This window comes from Salmo salar, chromosome ssa12 (assembly GCF_905237065.1).
Source record: "Salmo salar chromosome ssa12, Ssal_v3.1, whole genome shotgun sequence".
Classification (NCBI taxonomy): Eukaryota; Metazoa; Chordata; class Actinopteri; order Salmoniformes; family Salmonidae; genus Salmo; species Salmo salar.
Genome location: NC_059453.1, coordinates 8,021,572 through 8,043,338, shown reverse-complemented (window position 1 = coordinate 8,043,338; position 21,767 = coordinate 8,021,572). Strand labels below are relative to the sequence as shown.

The window sequence follows — 21,767 nt, the reverse complement described above, 5'->3', positions numbered from 1 at the left end:
ATCACCTGAAAGACTCACATCGCCATCTGCTGACTGGAGTTGGAAACGCAGTTTAACAAACAAAAATTATTCTGGCAAACAACGTCAAAACAAATAATTGTAAAAAAAATAACCAGACGTGTTCTCTCTTAGTTCTTACAGATAATAATTTGCTCTAGGCAGACGTGGAATCTGAATCGTATGGTGGCTAGTGGAGCGCGGGTCAGCTGATTGTTCACCCGCAATTGATAATGACTCATACGCAACCGCCCGACTCCATGTGAAAAAGTGTTAAATCTGAGGCACGTACACGACTCTAACCCGCTAATATGAGGAAATACACCGTAGACTACAGTCAGATAAAAAAAAAATTGACAGGGAGTGCATGATTTTTTGTTGTTGTCTGATTGAGATGTTTCTGCTTCTAATTCTCGACATTTTCGTAAGCTATTTGTTAGGCTAGTCAACTTGTCCATAATTAGATACATCAATTAAAATACAATCACATACACATATTTAGCAGATGTTATTGCGGGTGTAGCGAAATGCTTGTGTTCCTAGCTCCAACAGTATATTTGTATCTAACAATTCACACATCTAAAAGTAAAATAATAGAATTAAGAAATATATAAATATTAGGAAGAGCAATGTCAGAGTGGCATTGACTAAATACAGTAGAACAGAATACAGTACATACATATGAGATTAGTATTTTTTTTTTGTATTTTTTTTTTACCTTTATTTAACCAGGTAGGCTAGTTGAGAACAAGTTCTCATTTACAACTGCGACCTGGAGTAAAGCAGCATGTAAACATTATTAGAAGTGACTCGTGTTCCATTATTGAAGTGGCCAGTGATTAAATGTCTATGTATATAGGGAAACAGCCTCTAAGGGTTTGAGGAGCCAGGTGGTAGCTGTTTAACAGTCTGATGGCCTTGAGATAGAAGCTGTTTCAGTCTCTCGGTCCAGCTTTGATGCACTTGTGCTGACCTCGCCTTCTGGATGTTAGCAGGGTGAACAGGCAGTGGCTCGGGTGATTGATGTCCTTGATGATATTTGTGTCCTTCCTGTGACATCGGGTGCTGTAGGTGTCCTGGATGGCAGGTAGTATGACGCCCGGTGATGCGTTGGGCAGACTGTACCACCCTCTGGAGAGCCCTGCAGTTGCGGGTGGTGCCATTGCCATACCAGGTGGTGATGCAGCCCGACAGGATGCTCTCAATTGTGTCTCTGTAATAGTGTCTGAGGGTCTTAGTGCCCAAGCCACATTATTTCAGCCTCCTGAGGTTGAAAAGGTGCTGTTGCGCATTCTTCACCACACTGTCTGTCAGGGTGGACCATTTCAGATTGTCAGCGATGTGTACGCAGAGGAACTGGAAGCTTTCCACCTTCTCCACTGCTGTCCCGTCAATGTGGATAGGGGGCTGCTCCCTCTGCTGTTTCCTGAAGTCCACGATCAGCTCCTTCATTTTGTTGACGTTGAGGGAGAGGTTATTTTCCTGACACCACACTCCGAGGGCCCTCACCTCCTCCCTGTAGGGCGGTCTCATCACTGTTGGTAATCAGGCCTACTGCTGTTGTGTCGCCTGCAAACTTGATGATTGAGTTGGAGGCGTGCATGGCCACGCAGTCATGGGTGAACAGGGAGTACAGGAGGGGGCTGAGCATGCACCCTTGTGAGTCCCCTGTGTTGAGGATCAGCAAAGTGGAGGTGTTGTTTCCTACCTTCACCACCTGGGGGCGGCCTGTCAGGAAGTCCAAAACCTAGTAGCACAGGGCGGGGTTCAGACCCAGGGCCTGTCAGGAAGTCCAGAACCTAGTTGCACAGGGCGGGTTCAGACCCAGGGCCTTGAGCTTAATTATGAGCTTGGAGGGTACTATGGTGTAGAATGCTGAGCTATAGTCAATGAACAGCATTCTGATGTAGGTATTCCTCTTGTCCAGATCAGTGGTGGTTCTAGACCATTTCAACTGGGGGGGGGGGGGGCAAGCTGGGGCCAGTTACATTAGACGTTATTGTTGTCATATCGTTTCTGCATGTGGTACGATACTGTTGTGTTCCGCCTAAAGCCGTCCCTCTAGAAAATGTGTGGGTTAATTTGGTGTTCCGCGTTGCCACTGTCTAATAATGGATGTAAAAAAAGAACGATAGCAAAAATTTGTTATGTAAAAATGATTTCATACTCCACAATTAGGGGGGCCACAAGGGGGTCCAAAATTGTTGTCACAGGGGCACTCTAACTGCTCATTCGCATTCTCTCAAGATGCCGAAAGAAATAAATCATATTTCTCCACTCCTATTCCCAAATTCTGCCTACATTTGGTGTATCATTTTACTGCACGACATGCTTGATTCTGCAGGAGGTAATATTAAGGCTGTGTGAGAGGTTATAGATCTACAGTCTATAATTTAACACATCTGAACAGAAGGCTACAGTTCCCTTGATGTGCCGTAGCTCTTTTTGAAGTCCCCATCTTGTGACTGTCGAATTTGAATATTACCTCACAATCACCACACTGCTATCATCCTCTTTTATCACTTCACCCAGCCTGGTCTCATAGACTAAACGTAACATAATAAATGTAAATCCGAGACTATCAAATTTGGTCTTATAACACGAATGTCTAGAAACCCAAAGGTTGCGAGTTCGAATATCATCAGGGACCACTTTAGAATTTTAGCTAAATAGCAACTTTTCAACAACTTACTACTTTTTTTAGCTACTTTGGAATTACTTAGCATGTTAGCTAACCCTTCCCCTCAACCTAACCTTAACCTTACTCCTAAACTTATTAATACAAATGCCATATGGCTTCAGTTTATCGTAGGAGTTAATGTGCCACAAAAAATAATTAAAAAAAAAATGTATTAAAAGAAATCGGACCTGGGTTCCTATAAAGACATTTTTGAAGATGATTCCTACGTCTCTGTTGCACTAAACGTGTGACTGTATTTTGGGTCACCGTATATCCCACTTTGATGCATTGAAGATGCATTAGATTGTATCCATTAAGCTTCACATGTTGGCCCAGTTGATCAAGAAGGAATAGCGTTATGTCCAGGAGGCCCGATAATTCTCTGCAAGGTATGTCTGAGATTCCCATAGATTGGAAAGCTGCCGCGGTCATCCCCCTCTTCAAAGGGGGAGACACTCTAGACCCAAACTGCTACAGACCTATATCTATTCTACCCTGCCTTTCCAAGGTCTTTGAAAGCCAAGTTAACAAACAGATTACCGACCATTTCGAATCTCACCGTACCTTCTCCGCTATGCAATCTGGTTTCAGAGCTGGTCATGGGTGCACGTCAGCCACGCTCAAGGTCCTAAACGATATCATAACCGCCATCGATAAGAGACATTACTGTGCAGCCGTATTCATGGACCTGGCTAAGGCTTTCGACTCTGTCAATCACAACATTCTTATTGGCAGACTCAACAGCCTTGGTTTCTCAAATGATTGCCTCGCCTGGTTCACCAACTACTTCTCAGATAGAGTTCAGTATGTCAAATCAGAGGGCCTGTTGTCCGGACCTCTGGCAGTCTCTATGGGGGTGCCACAGGTTTCAATTCTCGGGCCGACTCTCTTCTCTGTATACATCAATGATGTCGCTCTCGCTGCTGGTGATTCTTTGATCCACCTCTACGCAGACGACACCATTCTGTATACCTCTGGCCCTTCATTGGACACTGTGTTAACTAACCTCCAGATGAGCTTCAATGTCTTCCGTGGCCTCCAACTGCTCTTAAATGCAAGTAAAACTAAATGCATGCTCTTCAACCGATTGCTGCCCGCACCTGCCCGCCCGTCTAACATCACTACTCTGGACGGTTCTGACTTAGAATATGTGGACAACTACAAATACCTAGGTGTCTGGTTAGGCTGTAAACTCTCCTTCCAGACTCACATCAAACATCTCCAATCCAAAATTAAATCTAGAATCGGCTTCCTATTTCGCAACAAAGCATCCTTCACTTATGCTGCCAAACATACCCTCGTAAAACTGACCATCCTACTGATCCTCGACTTCGGCGATGTCTTTTACAAAATAGCCTCCAACACTCTACTCAACAAATTGGATGCAGTCTATCACAGTGCCATCCGTTTTGTCACCAAAGCCCCATATACTACCCACCACTGCGACCTGTATAATCTTGTTGGCTGGCCCTCGCTCCATACTCGTCGCCAAACCCACTGGCTCCAGGTCATCTACAAGTCTCTGCTAGGTAAAGCCTCGCCTTATCTCAGCTCACTGGTCACCATAGCAGCACCCACCCATAGCACGCGCTCCAGCAGGTATATCTCACTTGTCAACCACAAAGCCAATTCCTCCTTTGGCCGCCTCTCCTTCCAGTTCTCTGCTGCCAATGACTGGAACGAACTGCAAAAATCTCTGAAGCTGGAGACTCTTACCTCCCTCACTAGCTTTAAGCACCAGCTGTCAGAGCAGCTCACAGATCACTGCACCTGTACATAGCTCATCTGTAAATAGCCCATCCAATCTACCTCACCCCCATACTGTATTTATTTATTTATCTTGCTCCTTTGCACCCCAGTATCTCAACTTGCACATTCATCTTCTGCACATCGTACCATTCCAGTGTTTAATTGCTATATTGTAATTACTTTTCCACCATGGCCTATTTATTGCCTTACCTCTCTTATCCTACCTCATTTGCACATGCTTTATATAGATTTGTTCTACTGTATTATTGATTGTATGTTTGTTTACTCCATGTGTAACTGTGTGTTGTTGTATGTGTCGAACTGCTTTGCTTTATCTTGGCCAGGGCGCAGTTGCAAATGAGAACTTGTTCTCAACTAGCCTACCTGGTTATATAAAGGTGAAATAAATAAAAAATAATAAAATAAAACTGTCAACTAATGACAACACCATCCATATTGCTCAATGAAACTAATATCTCCCAGTGCCTCAAACCGATGAGAAAATAAAAGTTGATCAACTCAAACAAACCCGGCCATAATGTCAACCTGTGCATGAGAGGAAGCCAAGCTTGCCATGTAGCCTATGTTAACATTTCAGCGAAATGAAGGCATAGGCTATTTTTCATAATAACTTGCAACCAGATTATTTCGTAATAACGACAGCTTTCTCGTATTAACAATATTTTTTTCTTCTAATAATGTTATCATTCTCGTAATAGCGAGATAATGTATTATTTCGTTATAACGATTTACCGAATTATTTCAGAACAACGTGATCTTCTCTCATAATAATGATACAAATCTGAGTGGCAGCAATACGCCAGTATAAAAAAAGTTTTAATTCTCCATTTTAGAAAACAACCCCTTTCTAAAATGTCCCGTTCAGAAGAATAAACAGTCATTAAACATTTCCAAACCGCGTTACCCAACCTAGTCAGCAGATGGCAATGTGACGCTTCTTGCGTGACGTGTAATCTAGGGGTCTGGACGCTTCAACAACACGGCTACTGATTCAGCCACCTCTGTAGTTTTGGGGGAATTGTGAGGAACACGAAAGTGTGATGACGTGAGGGCATAAGAATGGCGCTAATATCTTCGTCTCCTGTGTACACACCTTCGTCTCATGAGTACATACCTTGGTCTCCTGAATACAAACCAAGTAAACTTAAAAGTCTACATGCTCTCTTGAGAACATTAATGATCACGAAATGGAGTCAGTAGGAGGGAGATTTTTGGAAAGAGTGGATTCCTGCTTTTTGGCCCCCCATACACTGTGTCAAGCTGGGCAAAGGACAAACTAGGAATGGTTACATCTGTGAAAGTTTCAAGAAGTGGAATTGTTTAGATTTTTCCCACTTCCTCTGCCCAGAGGAAGTGGGCGCTTCGTGTCACGCCACTTGGGTCTCAACCTGTGTTGTGCTTTGCTCTCCGGAGCAGGACGCCGCTCAAAGGGGTGATCATTGGAGTAGCGTTGAGTGTAGAGGTGGCCAGGAGTAGGAACGGTTAGTGAAATGCAGTGGGATAACATGCTGACCAAACCGGCTTTTCCCACCAGATGCGTTCAGTGCATTCCGAAAGTATTCAGAACCCTTGACCTTTTCCACATTTTGTTACGTTACAGCCTTATTCTAAAATGTATTCAATTGTATTTTCCCCCTCAATCTACACACAATACCCCATATTGACAAAGCAAAAACAGGTTTATATACATTTTTGCAAATGTATAAAGAAAACTGCCCTGAAATATCACATTTACATAAGTATTCAGACCTTTTACTCAATACTTTGTTTGAGGCACCTTTGGGAGCAATTACAGCCTAGAGTTTTATTGGGTATGACGCTACAAGCTTGGCACACCTGTATTTGTGGAGTTTCTCCCATTCTTCTCTGCAGACCCTCTCAAGCTCTGTCAGGTTGGATGGGGAGCATCCCTGCACAGCTATTTTCAGGTCTCTCCAGAGATGTTCGATCGGGTTCAAGTCTGGGCTCTGGCTGGGCCACTCAAGGACATTCAGAGACTTGTCCCGAAGCCAATCCTGCATTGTCTTGGCTGTGTGCTTAGGGTCGTTGTCCTAAGCAGTCTGAGGTTTTCATCAAGAAGCTTTCTGTACTTTGCTCCGTCCATCTTTCCCTCGATCCTGACTAGTCTCCTTGTCACTGAAAAACCTCCCCACCGCATGATGCTGCCACCCATGCTTTACCGTAGGGATGGTTCCAGGTTTCCTCCAGACGTGACGCTTGGCATTCAGGCCAAAGAGTTCAATCTTGGTTTCATCAAATCAAATGTTATTGCAAGATACAAATGGTTAGCAGATGTTATTACGAGTGCAGCAAAATGCTTGTGCTTCTAGTTCCGACGGTGCAGCAATATCTAACAAGTAATTTAACAATTCCAGAACAACTACCCAATACACACAAATCTAAGTAAAGGGATGGAATAAGAATATATCCATATAAATATATGGATGAGCAATGACCGAGCGGCATAGGCAAGATGCAATAGATGGTATAAAATAAAGTTCAAGTCAGAAGTTTACATACTTAGGTTGGAGTCATTAAAACTCGTTTTTCAACCACTCCACAAATTTCTTGTTCACAAACCATAGTTTTGGCTAGTCGGTTGACATATTCTTTGTGCATGACACAAGTAATTTTGCCAACAATTGTTTACAGATTATTTTACTTATAATTCACTGTATTACAATTATAGTGGGTCAGAAGTTTACATACACTAAGTTGACTGTGCCTTTAAACAGCTTGGAAAATTCCAGAAAATTATGGCTTTAGAAGCTTCTGATTGACTCAAATTATGTTAATTAGTCTATTGGAGGTGTACCTGTGGATGTATTTCAAGGCCTACCTTCAAACTCAGTACCTCTTTGCTTGACATCATGGAAAAATCTAAATAAATCAGCCAAGACCTCAGAAAAAAAATTGTAGACCTCCACAAGTCTGGTTCATTCTTGGGAACAATTTCCAAATGCCTGAAGGTACCACGTTCATTTGCACAAACAATAGTACGCAAGTATAAACACCATGGGACCACACAGCCGTCATATTGCTCAGGAAGGAGAGTCGTTCTGTCTCCTAGAGATGAACGTACTTTGGTGTGAAAAGTGCAAATCAATCACAGAACAACAGCAAAGGACCTTGTGAAGATGTCCTCTGGTCTGATGAAACAAAAATAGAACAATTTGGCCATAATGATCATCATTATACTTGGAGGAAAAGGGGGAGGCTTGCAAGCCGAAGAACACCATCCCAACCGTGAAGCACGGGGGTGGCAGCATCATGTTGTGGGGGTGCTTTGCTGCAGGAGGGACTGGTGCACTTCACAAAATAGATGGCATCATGAGGAAAGAAAATTGTGTGGATATATTGAAGCAACATCTCAAGACATCAGTCAGGAAGTTAAAGCTTGGTCGCAAATGGGTCTTCCATATGGACAATGACCCCAAGCATACTTCCAAAGTTGTGGCAAAATGGCTTAAGGACAACAAAGTCAAGGTATTGGAGTGGCCATCTCAAAGCCCTGACCCCAGTCCTATAGAAAATTTGTGGGCAGAACTCATAAAGCGTGTGCGAGCAAGGAGGCCTACAAACCTGACTCAATTACACCATCTCTGTCAGGAGGAATGGGCCAAAATTCACCCAACTTATTGTGGGAAGTTTGTGGAAAGCTACCCGAAACATTTCACCCAAGTTAACCAATTTAAAGGCAATGCTACCAAATACTAATTGAGTGTATGTAAACTTCTGACCCACTGGGAATGTGATGAAAGAAATAAAAGCTGAAATAAATCATTCTCTCTACTATTATTCTGACATTTCACATTCTAACAATAAAGTGGTGATCCTAACTGACCTAAGACAGGGATTTTCTACGAGGATTAAATGTCAGGAATTGTGAAAAACGGAGTTTAAATGTATTTGGTTAAGGTGTATGTAAAGTTCCAACTTCAATTGTACATATGGGATGAGTAATGCAAGATATGTAAACATTAAAGTGGACAATGATTTAGTCTGTATGTAGGCTGCAGCCTCTTATTGTTTTAACTTTATTTTATTTCACCTTTATTTAACCAGGTGAGAACAAGTTCTCATTTACAACTGGGATATAGCAAAGCAGTACGGCAAAAACAACACAGAGTTACACCTGGGATAAACAAACGTACAGTCAATAACACAATAGAAAAATCTATATACAGTGTGTGCAAATGTAGTAAGATTAGGGAGGTAAGGCAAAAAAATAGGCCAATTCTCCCGATTGCTCAGTTTGTCCGGGCGGCCAGCTCTAGGATGTCTTGGTGGTTCCAAATTTATTCCATTTAAGAATGATGGAGGCCACTGGGTTCCTGGGGACCTTCAATGCTTTAGAAATTTTTTGGTACCTTTCCCCAGATCTGTGCCTCGACACAATCCTGTCTCGGAGCTCTACGGACAATTCCTTCGACCTCATGGCTTGGTTTCTGCTCTGACATGCACTGACAACTGTGGGACCTTATATAGACAGGTGTGTGCCTTTACAAATCATGTCCAATCAATTGAATTTGCCACAGGTGGACTCCAATCAAGTTGTAGAAACATCTCAAGGATGATCAATGGAAACAGGACGCACCTGAGCTCAATTTCGAGTCTCATGGCAAAGGGTCTGAATACTTATGTAAATAAGGTATTTCTGTTTTTTATTTGTAATACATTTGCAAACCTGTCTAATAACTTGTTTTTGCTTTGTCATTATGGGGTATTGTGATGTCATTATGAGGTATAATGTGTAGATTGATGAGGAAAACATTTATTTAATCCATTTTAGAATAAGGCTAACGTAACAAAATGTGGAAAAAGTCAAGGGGTCTGAAAACTTTCCGAACGCACTGTATAAACAAAAGTTGTAATGCATTTGGCCAGAACTGTATATCATTCATTTAAAGTTTGAAAATGGATGTAGCAATCACAGATTGCCCCTTTAAAGCCACACTCTGATGTGAACATATTAATCCCTTAAAGTCACACTCTGTAAGATACAAATGTCAGAGTGAGCCACCAACGCAAATATAAACAATGGAGAAAATACCACATAGCACACGATTATGACGCAGATACGACGCAGATACAAAAACACACAGAGTTTGAAAACTATAATTTAATCAGTATCTACATTCAAACTAACATACTCCATCTTCAGTTCAGGTGTTTAAATAAAAAAACAAAATGTATTTGTGCTTTATATCATTTGATTTCAAGTGCCATAAACAAAAGCACAATTTCTCAGTCAAAAATATGAGACAAGTGTGGGAGCAGTATGTGTGTTCTCTCATGAACTTTAAGTCCATGTGATGTTTTATATTCCTTTCCATTTCACTGGGAGCAGTGAAAAGTCTTCTCTTGTGTATGTCTTTTCTCATCCCTTTTCAGGTACTCTAAATTCGTAAAACTCCTTTTGCAATGTGAACAGTGGAAAGGCTTTTCTACGGAATGTGTTTGCTCATGGTTTTTCAGGGACCCTGATGTGGTTAAACTCTTTCCACACTGGGAGCAGTGTTAGGGCATCTCTCCTGTATGTTTTCATACATAATCTTTCAGGGTCCTTGAAGTGGTAAATCTCTTTTCACATTGAGATCAATGTTAAGGCTTTTCTGCTGTGTGTATTTTCTCATGCTTTTTCCATTGCCCTGACCAGCGAAAACCCTTTCCACACTGGGAGCATTGGTAGGGCTTCTCTCCTGTGTGTATTCTCTTATGAGTTTGCAGATGCCCTAACTGAGAAAATCTCGTTCCACACAGAGAGCATTGATAGGGCTTCTCTCCTGTGTGTGTCCTCTCATGTGATTTCATATTTCTGTATGCAGAAAATCTTTTTCCACACTGGGAGCACTGGTAGGGCTTCTCTCCTGTGTGTATTCTATTATGAGTTTGCAGATGCCCTAACTGAGAAAATCTTGTTCCACACTGGGAGCATTGATAGGGCTTCTCTCCTGTGTGTGTCCTCTCATGTGATTTCATATCCCTGGATGCAGAAAATCTTTTTCCACACTGGGAGCACTGGTAGGGCTTCTCTCCTGTGTGTATTCTTTCATGTGATTTCAGGCTTCCTAACCTAGAAAAACTCTTTCCACACTGGGAGCAGTGGTGTCTTCTTGCTGGTTTGGACGTCTCTGGGTCTTGTTCCCCTGAAGGACTCTTCCCGCTGTCAGTGTGAGAGTCTAGACTCTCTCCTGCCAAAGACAGACAGTATTTAGTAAACAGAGAGACCTGGGCCCATATTCACAAAGCGGATCTTTCCATACAATCTCATTCATTGTTATATAAAAGTGAATAGTGACGCTAGTTCAGCACGCTTTGTGGATACGAGCACTGAATGAAACCTCTACATTATCAAACTGTCTTCTCTGAGGTTGAATCCAGACTAGATCCTTCAATAACCTGAGTTCATTTAAAAAAAAACCATTTAATCCAGAATAATCAAATGAGCAATATGATCCTGCATGGTGTTAATTCTGTCCACTGAAAAGGCAAGATTTCAACCAAATGTCATGAAATCAGATATGAGTTGGTTGTAATTAAAGGATATATGATGCGGTGTCATAGAGATTTCAATCAGATCAGTCTGTCTTACCTTATAGCTAAAATATGAAGGACCTAATAACACCATAGAGATTTCAAGCTTCAATCCTGTTTGTAAGATATCAAATAATGAAATTAGCAGCAGCAGTACAGAAACATCACTAGACCTGCACATTCCTCACTCGCATACAGGAAGTTAAAGGGCCAGATTCACAATTTAAGGGGAATTACACTCAAAAATAAATATGTTCCTTTTCTTCCAGACCCCCCCCCAAAAAAAAGTATTCTAATGTGATTTAACTATTGACAGACTCAGAACATACAATTACGTTGTTTCTCTATTAACAATTGTAATTTAGAGATACAAAAATAATAATAAAATAACCAGAAAAATAAAACAGAAAACATTATTTAGGAAAATAGAAAACAAAAACCATTGTTATATAATTATTATTTTACCAGGTATAGTGACAGAAAACAGTGTACAAGATAAAGTTGTGCACTAAGGACTTGGGGAAGAGTTGACAACATAGTGTACTACTTTCTCTTGTACATTAAGAACCTGGGGAAGAGTTGACAACATAGTGTACTACTTTCTCTTGTACACTAAGAACCTGGGGAAGAGTTGACAACATAGTGTACTACTTTCTCTTGTACATTAAGAACCTGGGGAAGAGTTGACAACATAGTGCACTACTTTCTCTTGTACATTAAGAACCTGGGGAAGAGTTGAGAACATAGTGTACTACTTTCTCTTGTACACTAAGAACCTGGGGAAGAGTTGACAACATAGTGTACTACTTTCTCTTGTACATTAAGAACCTGGGGAAGAGTTGACAACATAGTGTACTACTTTCCCTTGTACATTAAGAACCTGGGGAAGAGTTGACAACATAGTGTACTACTTTCCCTTGTACATTAAGAACCTGGGGAAGAGTTGACAACATAGTGTACTACTTTCTCTTGTACATTAAGAAGATGTTTTTTCTACTTGCACGAACGCCAACCCTGATGTCCTTGCCGTGTCTGAATCCTGGCTTAGGAAGGCCACCAAAAATTGGTGAGATTTCCATCCCCAACTACAACATTGTCCGTCAAGATAGAACTGCCAAAGGGGGAGGAGTTGCAATCTACTGCAAAGATAGCCTGCGAAGTTCTGTCACACTTTCCAGGTGTATGCCCAAACAGTTCGAGCTTCTAATTAAAAGAATGTCTCTCTCCAGAAATAAGTCTCACTGTTGCCGCCTGTTATAGACCCCCCTCAGCACCCAGCTGTGCCCTGGACACCATATGTGAATTGATTGCCCCCCATCCAATAGTCCCCGCAATATGCAACTTTTCAGGGAAGTCAGGAACCAATACACAGTCAGTTAGGAAAGCAAAGGCTAGCTTTTTCAAACAGAAATTTTAATCCTGTAGCTCTAACGCCAAAAAGTTCTGGGACAGTGTAAAGTTCATGGAGAAGAAGAGCACCTCCTCACAGCTGCCCACTGCACTAAGGCTAGGAAACACTGTCACCACCGATAAATCCACGATAATCGAGAATTTCAAGAAGCATTTCTCTACGGCTGGCCATGATTTCCTCCTGGCTACCCCAACCCCGGGCAACAGCTCCGCACCCCCCACAGCGACTTGCCCAAGCCTCCCCAGTTTCTCCTTCACCCAAATCCAGATAGCTGATGTTCTGAAAGAGCTGCAAAACCTGGACCCGTACAAATCAGCTGGGTTAGACAATCTGGACCCTCTCTTTCTAAAATTATCCGCCCCCATTGTTGCAACCCCTATTACCAGTCTGTTCAACCTCTCTTTTGAATTGTCTGAGATTCTAAAAGATTGGAAAGCTGTCGCGGTCATACCCCTCTTCAAAGGGGGTAACACTCTAGACCCAAAGTGTACAGCACTTTGAGATATCAGCTGATGTAAGAAGGGTTATATAAATAAATGATTTGATTTGAAACTGTTACAGACCTATATCTATCTTAGCCTGCCTATCTAAAGTCTTCGAAAGCTAAGTTAACAAGCAGATCACTGACCATTTAGAATCCCACCGTACCTTCGCCGCTGTGTAATCCAGTTTCCGAGCTGGTCATGGGTGCACCTCAGCCACGCTCAAGGTATTAAACGATATCATAACTGCCATCGATAAAAGACCTTACTGTGCAGCCATCTTCATCGACCTGGCCAAGGCTTTTGACTCTGTTAATCGCCGTATTGTTATCGGCAGACTCAACAGCCTTGGTTTCTCAAATGACTGCCTCACCAACTACTTCTCAGATAGAGTTCAGTGTGTCAAATCGGAGGGCCTGTTGTCCGGACCTCTGGCAGTCTCTAAGGGGGTACCACAGGGTTCAATTCTCGGGCCGACTCTTTTCTCTGTATATATCAATGATGTCGCTCTTGCTGCGGGTGATTCCTTGATCCACCTCTACGCAGACGACACCATTCTGTATACATTTGGCCCTTCTTTGGACACTGTGTTAACAAACCTCCAAAGAAGCTTCAATGCCATACAACACTCCTTCCGTGGCCTCCAACTGCTCTTAAACGCTAGTAAAACTAAATGTATGCTCTTCAACCGATCGCTGCCCGCACCCGCCTGCCCGACTAGCATCACTACTCTGGACGGTTCTTAGAATATGTGGACAACTACAAATACCTAGGTGTCTGGCTAGACTGTAAACTCTCCTTCCAAACTCTTATTAAGCATCTCCAGTCCGAAATTAAATATAGAATCAACTTCCTATTTCGGAACAAAGCCTTCTTCACTCATGCTGCCAAACATACCCTCGTAAAATGGACTATCCTACCGATCCTTGACTTCGGCGATGTCATTTACAAAATAGCCTCCAACACTCTACTCAGCAAACTGGATGCAGTCTATCACAGTGCCATCCGTTTTGTCACCAAAGCCCCATATACCACCCACCACTGCGACCTGTAAGCTCTCGTCGGCTGGCCCCCGCTACATATTCGTCACCAGACCCACTGGCTCCAGGTCATCTATAAGTCTATGCTAGGTAAAGCTCCGCCTTATCTCAGCTCACTGGTCACCATAACAACACCCACCCATAGAACATGCTCCAGCAGGTATATCTCACTGGTCATCCCCAAAGCCAACACCTTCTTTGGCCGCCTTTCCTTCCAGTTCTCTGCTGCCAATGACTGGAACTAATTGCAAAAATCGCTGAAGTTTAAGACTTATATCTCCCTCACTAACTTTAAGCATCAGCTATCTGAGCAGCTTACCGCTGTCGCTGAAGCTGTACACAGCCCATCTGTAAATAGCCCATCCAACTACCTACCTCATCCCCATATTGTTTTATTTACTTTTTTTTGCTCTTTTGCACACCAGTATTTCTACTTGCACATCATCATCTGCACATTTATCAGTCCGGTGTTAATTTGCTAAATTGTAATTACTTCGCTACTATTGGCCTATTTATTGCCTTACCTCCTTACTCCATTTGCACACACTGTATATAGATTTTTCTATTGTGTTATTGACTGTACTTTTGTTTATCCCACGTGTAACTAACTCTGTTGTTTTTTTGTCGCACTGCTTTGCTTTATCTTGGCCAGGTCGCAGTTGTAAATGAGAACTTGTTCTCAACTGGCCTACCTGGTTAAATAAAGGTAAAAAATATATATACATACATACATACATACATATACACATATATATATATATATATATATATATATATATTTTTTTTTTTTAAACGCACATATAAAATCAGAAACATGGACAGCCACATATTTAGCTTACGTTGATTGGACTAAATTGTTTTTGGTATCTTTTAGTTGTCACTGTAGTAGACTAACCATAAGTGATTTGATGATGTTAAAATGTTGAAGTTGAAATCGTGCTGGAATAGTGGAGGCAGCTCTTGTTTTCTTTGCGACTTGCATTAACTCTTTGTGGTTCTAAATCAATAGTTGTTTGACCATGCTGTAGGTCACGTAACTGTTTGTTACATGCAATAAGCTTTGTGGACTTCACAGGACAGAGGTTGCTCTCCGGGTTTTGTGGTGAAACAAAGGTGTGGTTGAATTTTATTCTGCAACTGTGTCTTCTTATTGTCTCTGCCTTTAAGCCTATATATCACAGTCCCGAGGCATATGAACTAACAGGATATAGAGCAAACAATTATCACAAAATAGGTTGTTTTTTATATGATGAAGGATCTATTGACACTCTAGAAAACCTAAACATTGATGACTGCTTCTGGGCAGTCACTTCTACCAATCTATACATGGAGTCTGCTAAAGGTACCAATCTATACATGGAGTCTGCTAAAGGTACCAATCTATACATGGAGTCTGCTAAAGGTACCAATCTATACATGGAGTCTGCTAAAGGTACCAATCTATACATGGAGTCTGCTAAAGGTACCAATCTATACATGGAGTCTGCTAAAGGTACCAATCTATACATGGAGTCTGCTAAAGGTACCAATCTATACATGGAGTCTGCTAAAGGTACCAATCTATACATGGAGTCTGCTAAAGGTACCAATCTATACATGGAGTCTGCTAAAGGTAACAATCTATACATGGAGTCTGCTAAAGGTACCAATCTATACATGGAGTCTGCTAAAGGTACCAATCTATACATGGAGTCTGCTAAAGGTAACAATCTATACATGGAGTCTGCTAAAGGTACCAATCTATACATGGAGTCTGCTAAAGGTACCAATCTATACATGGAGTCTGCTAAAGGTACCAATCTATACATGGAGTCTGCTAAAGGTAACAATCTATACATGGAGTCTGCTAAAGGTACCAATCTATACATGGAGTCTGCTAAAGGTACCAATCTATACATGGAGTCTGCTAAAGGTACCAATCTATACATGGAGTCTGCTAAAGGTACCAATCTATACATGGAGTCTGCTAAAGGTAACAATCTATACATGGAGTCTGCTAAAGGTACCAATCTATACATGGAGTCTGCTAAAGGTACCAATCTACACATGGAGTCTGCTAAAGGTACCAATCTATACATGGAGTCTGCTAAAGGTAACAATCTATACATGGAGTCTGCTAAAGGTACCAATCTACACATGGAGTCTGCTAAAGGTACCAATCTATACATGGAGTCTGCTAAAGGTACCAATCTATACATGGAGTCTGCTAAAGGTAACAATCTATACATGGAGTCTGCTAAAGGTAACAATCTATACATGGAGTCTGCTAAAGGTACCAATCTATACATGGAGTCTGCTAAAGGTAACAATCTATACATGGAGTCTGCTAAAGGTACCAATCTACACATGGAGTCTGCTAAAGGTAACAATCTACACATGGAGTCTGCTAAAGGTAACAATCTATACATGGAGTCTGCTAAAGGTACCAATCTATACATGGAGCCTGCTAAAGGTACCAATCTATACATGGAGTCTGCTAAAGGTACCAATCTATACATGGAGTCTGCTAAAGGTACCAATCTATACATGGAGCCTGCTAAAGGTACCAATCTATACATGGAGTCTGCTAAAGGTACCAATCTATACATGGAGCCTGCTAAAGGTACCAATCTATACATGGAGTCTGCTAAAGGTACCAATCTATACATGGAGTCTGCTAAAGGTAACAATCTATACATGGAGTCTGCTAAAGGTAACAATCTATACATGGAGTCTGCTAAAGGTACCAATCTATACATGGAGTCTGCTAAAGGTAACAATCTACACATGGAGTCTGCTAAAGGTAACAATCTATACATGGAGCCTGCTAAAGGTACCAATCTATACATGGAGTCTGCTAAAGGTACCAATCTATACATGGAGTCTGCTAAAGGTACCAATCTATACATGGAGTCTGCTAAAGGTACCAATCTATACATGGAGTCTGCTAAAGGTACCAATCTATACATGGAGTCTGCTAAAGGTACCAATCTATACATGGAGCCTGCTAAAGGTACCAATCTATACATGGAGTCTGCTAAAGGTACCAATCTATACATGGAGTCTGCTAAAGGTACCAATCTATACATGGAGTCTGCTAAAGGTACCAATCTATACATGGAGTCTGCTAAAGGTACCAATCTACACATGGAGTCTGCTAAAGGTACCAATCTACACATGGAGTCTGCTAAAGGTACCAATCTATACATGGAGTCTGCTAAAGGTACCAATCTATACATGGAGTCTGCTAAAGGTACCAATCTATACATGGAGTCTGCTAAAGGTACCAATCTATACATGGAGCCTGCTAAAGGTACCAATCTATACATGGAGTCTGCTAAAGGTACCAATCTATACATGGAGTCTGCTAAAGGTACCAATCTATACATGGAGTCTGCTAAAGGTACCAATCTATACATGGAGTCTGCTAAAGGTACCAATCTATACATGGAGTCTGCTAAAGGTACCAATCTATACATGGAGTCTGCTAAAGGTACCAATCTATACATGGAGTCTGCTAAAGGTACCAATCTATACATGGAGTCTGCTAAAGGTACCAATCTATACATGGAGTCTGCTAAAAGTACCAATCTATACATGGAGTCTGCTAAAGGTACCAATCTATACATGGAGTCTGCTAAAGGTACCAATCTATACATGGAGTCTGCTAAAGGTAACAATCTATACATGGAGTCTGCTAAAGGTACCAATCTATACATGGAGTCTGCTAAAGGTACCAATCTATACATGGAGTCTGCTAAAGGTACCAATCTATACATGGAGTCTGCTAAAGGTACCAATCTATACATGGAGTCTGCTAAAGGTACCAATCTATACATGGAGTCTGCTAAAGGTACCAATCTATACATGGAGTCTGCTAAAGGTACCAATCTATACATGGAGTCTGCTAAAGGTACCAATCTATACATGGAGTCTGCTAAAGGTACCAATCTATACATGGAGTCTGCTAAAGGTAACAATCTATACATGGAGTCTGCTAAAGGTACCAATCTATACATGGAGTCTGCTAAAGGTAACAATCTATACATGGAGTCTGCTAAAGGTACCAATCTATACATGGAGTCTGCTAAAGGTAACAATCTATACATGGAGTCTGCTAAAGGTAACAATCTATACATGGAGCCTGCTAAAGGTACCAATCTATACATGGAGTCTGCTAAAAGTACCAATCTATACATGGAGTCTGCTAAAGGTACCAATCTATACATGGAGCCTGCTAAAGGTAACAATCTATACATGGAGCCTGCTAAAGGTACCAATCTATACATGGAGTCTGCTAAAGGTACCAATCTATACATGGAGTCTGCTAAAGGTAACAATCTATACATGGAGCCTGCTAAAGGTACCAATCTATACATGGAGTCTGCTAAAGGTAACAATCTATACATGGAGTCTGCTAAAGGTAACAATCTATACATGGAGCCTGCTAAAGGTACCAATCTATACATGGAGTCTGCTAAAAGTACCAATCTATACATGGAGCCTGCTAAAGGTACCAATCTATACATGGAGCCTGCTAAAGGTAACAATCTATACATGGAGCCTGCTAAAGGTACCAATCTATACATGGAGTCTGCTAAAGGTACCAATCTATACATGGAGCCTGCTAAAGGTAACAATTAGGGAAGCACGATATATCGGTAAGCATATCGGAATCGGCCGGTATTAGCTAAAAATGCCAAAATCGGCATCGGCCCGATGTCTAGTTTAAAGGCGATGTGCAAAACCGATGTCTTAGCTGACGTGCCATACCTATATAACGTAGGTACATGACGTAATGACAGCATGAAAAATACAGCGTTACATGTACAACACAGCATTCCTAACCTCACCTACAATGTCTGATGTGTGGATCTATTTCAGTTTCAAAGGAAGATAACAAAAAGGCCATATGAAACATTTGTGCTGCTATTATTTCCTGAGGGGAGTTATTGCCTGAGGGGAGTGAAATTGTTCAATACCACAAACCTAATTACTCATTTGAAAGTGCATCACCCCCAGACGTTCAGCAACTACTGAGAACAAAAGCAGAAAAAAAACTAAGTGCACACTTCCAACAACTAAACAAGTTCAAGTCGAGCAGTCATTCGAAAGAGTAAGAACATTTCAGTGAGACAACTCAAAGACGAAATCCATTAACGCCAAGATAAAGGAATTCATTGCCCTTGACAATCAACCGTTCTCTGTCGTGGGTGATGTTGGCTTTCGCCGACTGGTCGAGCACCGGTACACACTACCAAGTAGGAGCTATTTTTCAGATGTTGCCCTACCGGAGCTAATAGCTTCAATTAGCTTCACGACTTCCATTTGGACCAGCGATGTCAGCCCCATGAGCATGCTGAGTCTGACAGCACAGTGGATCGACGAGGATTTCGTACTGAGGAAAGCCGTATTGCTCAAGAATGTGCTGGTTCTCATACCGCTGCTGCCATTTCAATGGCATTTGAGAACATGTTTGAAACTAACACACTCCTAGCTCCATTCGAACAACTGACTCGAGAAACAAGCTCATCAACTGTGTGTGCAGATACCCTCTCATGGCCTGCTCAACAAAACCCCACGGTCTGTGTCGGCAGTTAACTTGGAAAAGTACTCTACTAGAAGCTGTGAACAAGCGATTCGGTGGAATTCTCTCTAAGCCTCTTTACTGTGTCGCCACCATGCTCGATGCTAGGTACAAGGACTGCTACTTCGATGCAGACAAGAAACAGGGTTTACGAGAAATGTTACATACACAGCTGGAAAAGATGGAAATGGACACAGTGACGGTGCGCACCGAGGAAGAGAAGCAGAGCGGAGATCGTTGTGGGCTATATTGTTGTCTTAGGACGGTAAGTTGGTGGTTGGAGACATCCCTCTAGTGGTGTGGGGGCTGTGCTTTGGCAAAGTGGGTGGGGTTATATCCTGCCTGTTTGGCCCTGTCCGGGGGTATCATCGGATGGGGCCACAGTGTCTTCTGATCCCTCCTGTCTCAGCCTCCAGTATCTATGCTGCAGTAGTTTATGTGTTGGTCTAGGGTCAGTCTGTTACATCTGGAGTATTTCTCTTGTCTTATCCGGTGGCCTGTGTGAATTTAAATATGCTCTCTCTCTTTCTCTCTTTCTGTCTTTCTCTCGGAGGACCTGAGCCCTAGGACCATGCCTCAGGACTACCTGGCATGATGGCTCCTTGCTGTCCCCAGTCCACCTGGCCGTGCTGCTACTCCAGTTTCAACTGTTCTGCCTGCGGCTATGGAACCCTGACCTGTTCACCGGACGTGCTTGTTGCACCCTCGACAACTACTATGATTATTATTATTTGACCATGCTGGTCATTCATGAACATTTTAACATCTTGACCATGTTCTGTTATAATATCCACCCTGCACAGCCAGAAGAGGACTGGCCACCCCTCATAGCCTGGTTCCTCTCTAGGTTTCTTCCTAGGTTTTTGGCCTTTCTAAGGAGTTTTTCCTAGGGAGTTTTTCCTAGGGAGTTTTTCCTAGCCACCGTGCTTCTTTTACATGCATTGCTTGCTGTTTGGGGTTTTAGGCTGGGTTTCTGTACAGCACTTTGAGATATCAGCTGATGTACGAAGGGCTATATAAATACATTTGATTTGAAGAGAAGCCACGGACAAACAGAGCTGAAACTTCACTGCTTGACATGTATGATGAAATCCTGGTTGAGAATTAAATGACTGAACAACGAAACAGCACAGCAAGTCAGTGAAATAATTAGTTTTTGATTGTTTTACTGGTAAAGTGGACATACGTAAATGCCAACAAAATAACGTTTTGGTCAGTGTGTGTGTGTTTCAACTATTTAACTGTATTAGAATGCTGAAAAGGCAGATACAATTTTAAATATCGATTATCGGTATCAGTTTTTTTGGCAAGGAAAATATTGGATATCGGTATCGACCAAAAATGACATATCGGTGCATCCCTAGTTGTAATATGGATTCCTCCCCCCGGCTTCCCCAGTGGTTTTACCCACACACCGCTCCTGAACAGAAGGGCAGCTTCCCCAGTGGTTTTACCCACGTGAGAAGAACAATGTGCCTAATTGAAAGCTTGAAACAAAAAAATGAGTAGCTTGGGACATGTTTCATTTTTAAAAAGTAGTTCTCACGCTAGAAAAGATTGGAGACCCCTGATCTAACGTTAAAACACATTTACGGTGGTAAATTATTCAAGTGTAGAACATCAGTAGAATGCCCATTTAAAACCCCACATTGGTTCAACAGCAGAGGTTGTGCCCCTGTTTTTAAGACAGTACTCACTGGTGGTAATCTGATCTACATTCTCCTCCTCCTCCAATGTGACAGTAATCTCCCCCTCTTCCTTCATTTCAAAAAGTTGCTCCTCTTCTTTCACTGTGACAGTCACCTCCTCCTCCTCTTTCACTACAAACACGGCACCCTCCTCTTTCTGTTCATCCCCCTCTTTCACCCCGAAAGCTTCTTCCTCTTCTTTCACTGTAACATCCTGTTCTTCATTTACTGTGATAGCTTCCTCCACGTCCTCTTCTTTTACAGTAAATTCTTCTTCTTCTTTCACGTAACTGTTCAGCCCTGGAGCTTCTTTCTCCGTCCAGCAGACGTCATTTTCTTTAGCAGGTGGAGAGTAGTTTAGTGAGCTCATTGTCAGGGATGTGAGCTAGCTAGCTATTTAGCATTAGCTAATAGCCTAGTGCTGGGCTAACTTAACAAGCTAGATAGCTGCCAACGTAAATATGAAATTAAATGGATTAACTAGTAAAAAAATATACAGTGTGTTTAAAACACGGAGGTTCATATACAAATGGTATAAAGAGCTTCAATGTTTCGGTTGTATGTTTGCTAGTAAGCTACCGAGGCTGTTGAAGAAA

General features: G+C 41.9%; 1 protein-coding gene across 1 annotated transcript; it reads right to left on the bottom strand.

The window, feature by feature from the left end:
* Positions 1-9,551: 9,551 nt before the first annotated feature.
* LOC123725392 (zinc finger protein 239-like) lies at positions 9,552-21,767 on the bottom strand. Its single transcript, XM_045690602.1, has 2 exons — positions 21,181-21,767; positions 9,552-10,641 (listed from the first exon to the last, which is right to left on the bottom strand). Exons 1-2 carry the CDS (start codon positions 21,539-21,541, stop codon positions 10,052-10,054), a joined length of 951 nt encoding a protein of 316 aa, XP_045546558.1. The 5' UTR covers positions 21,542-21,767; the 3' UTR covers positions 9,552-10,051.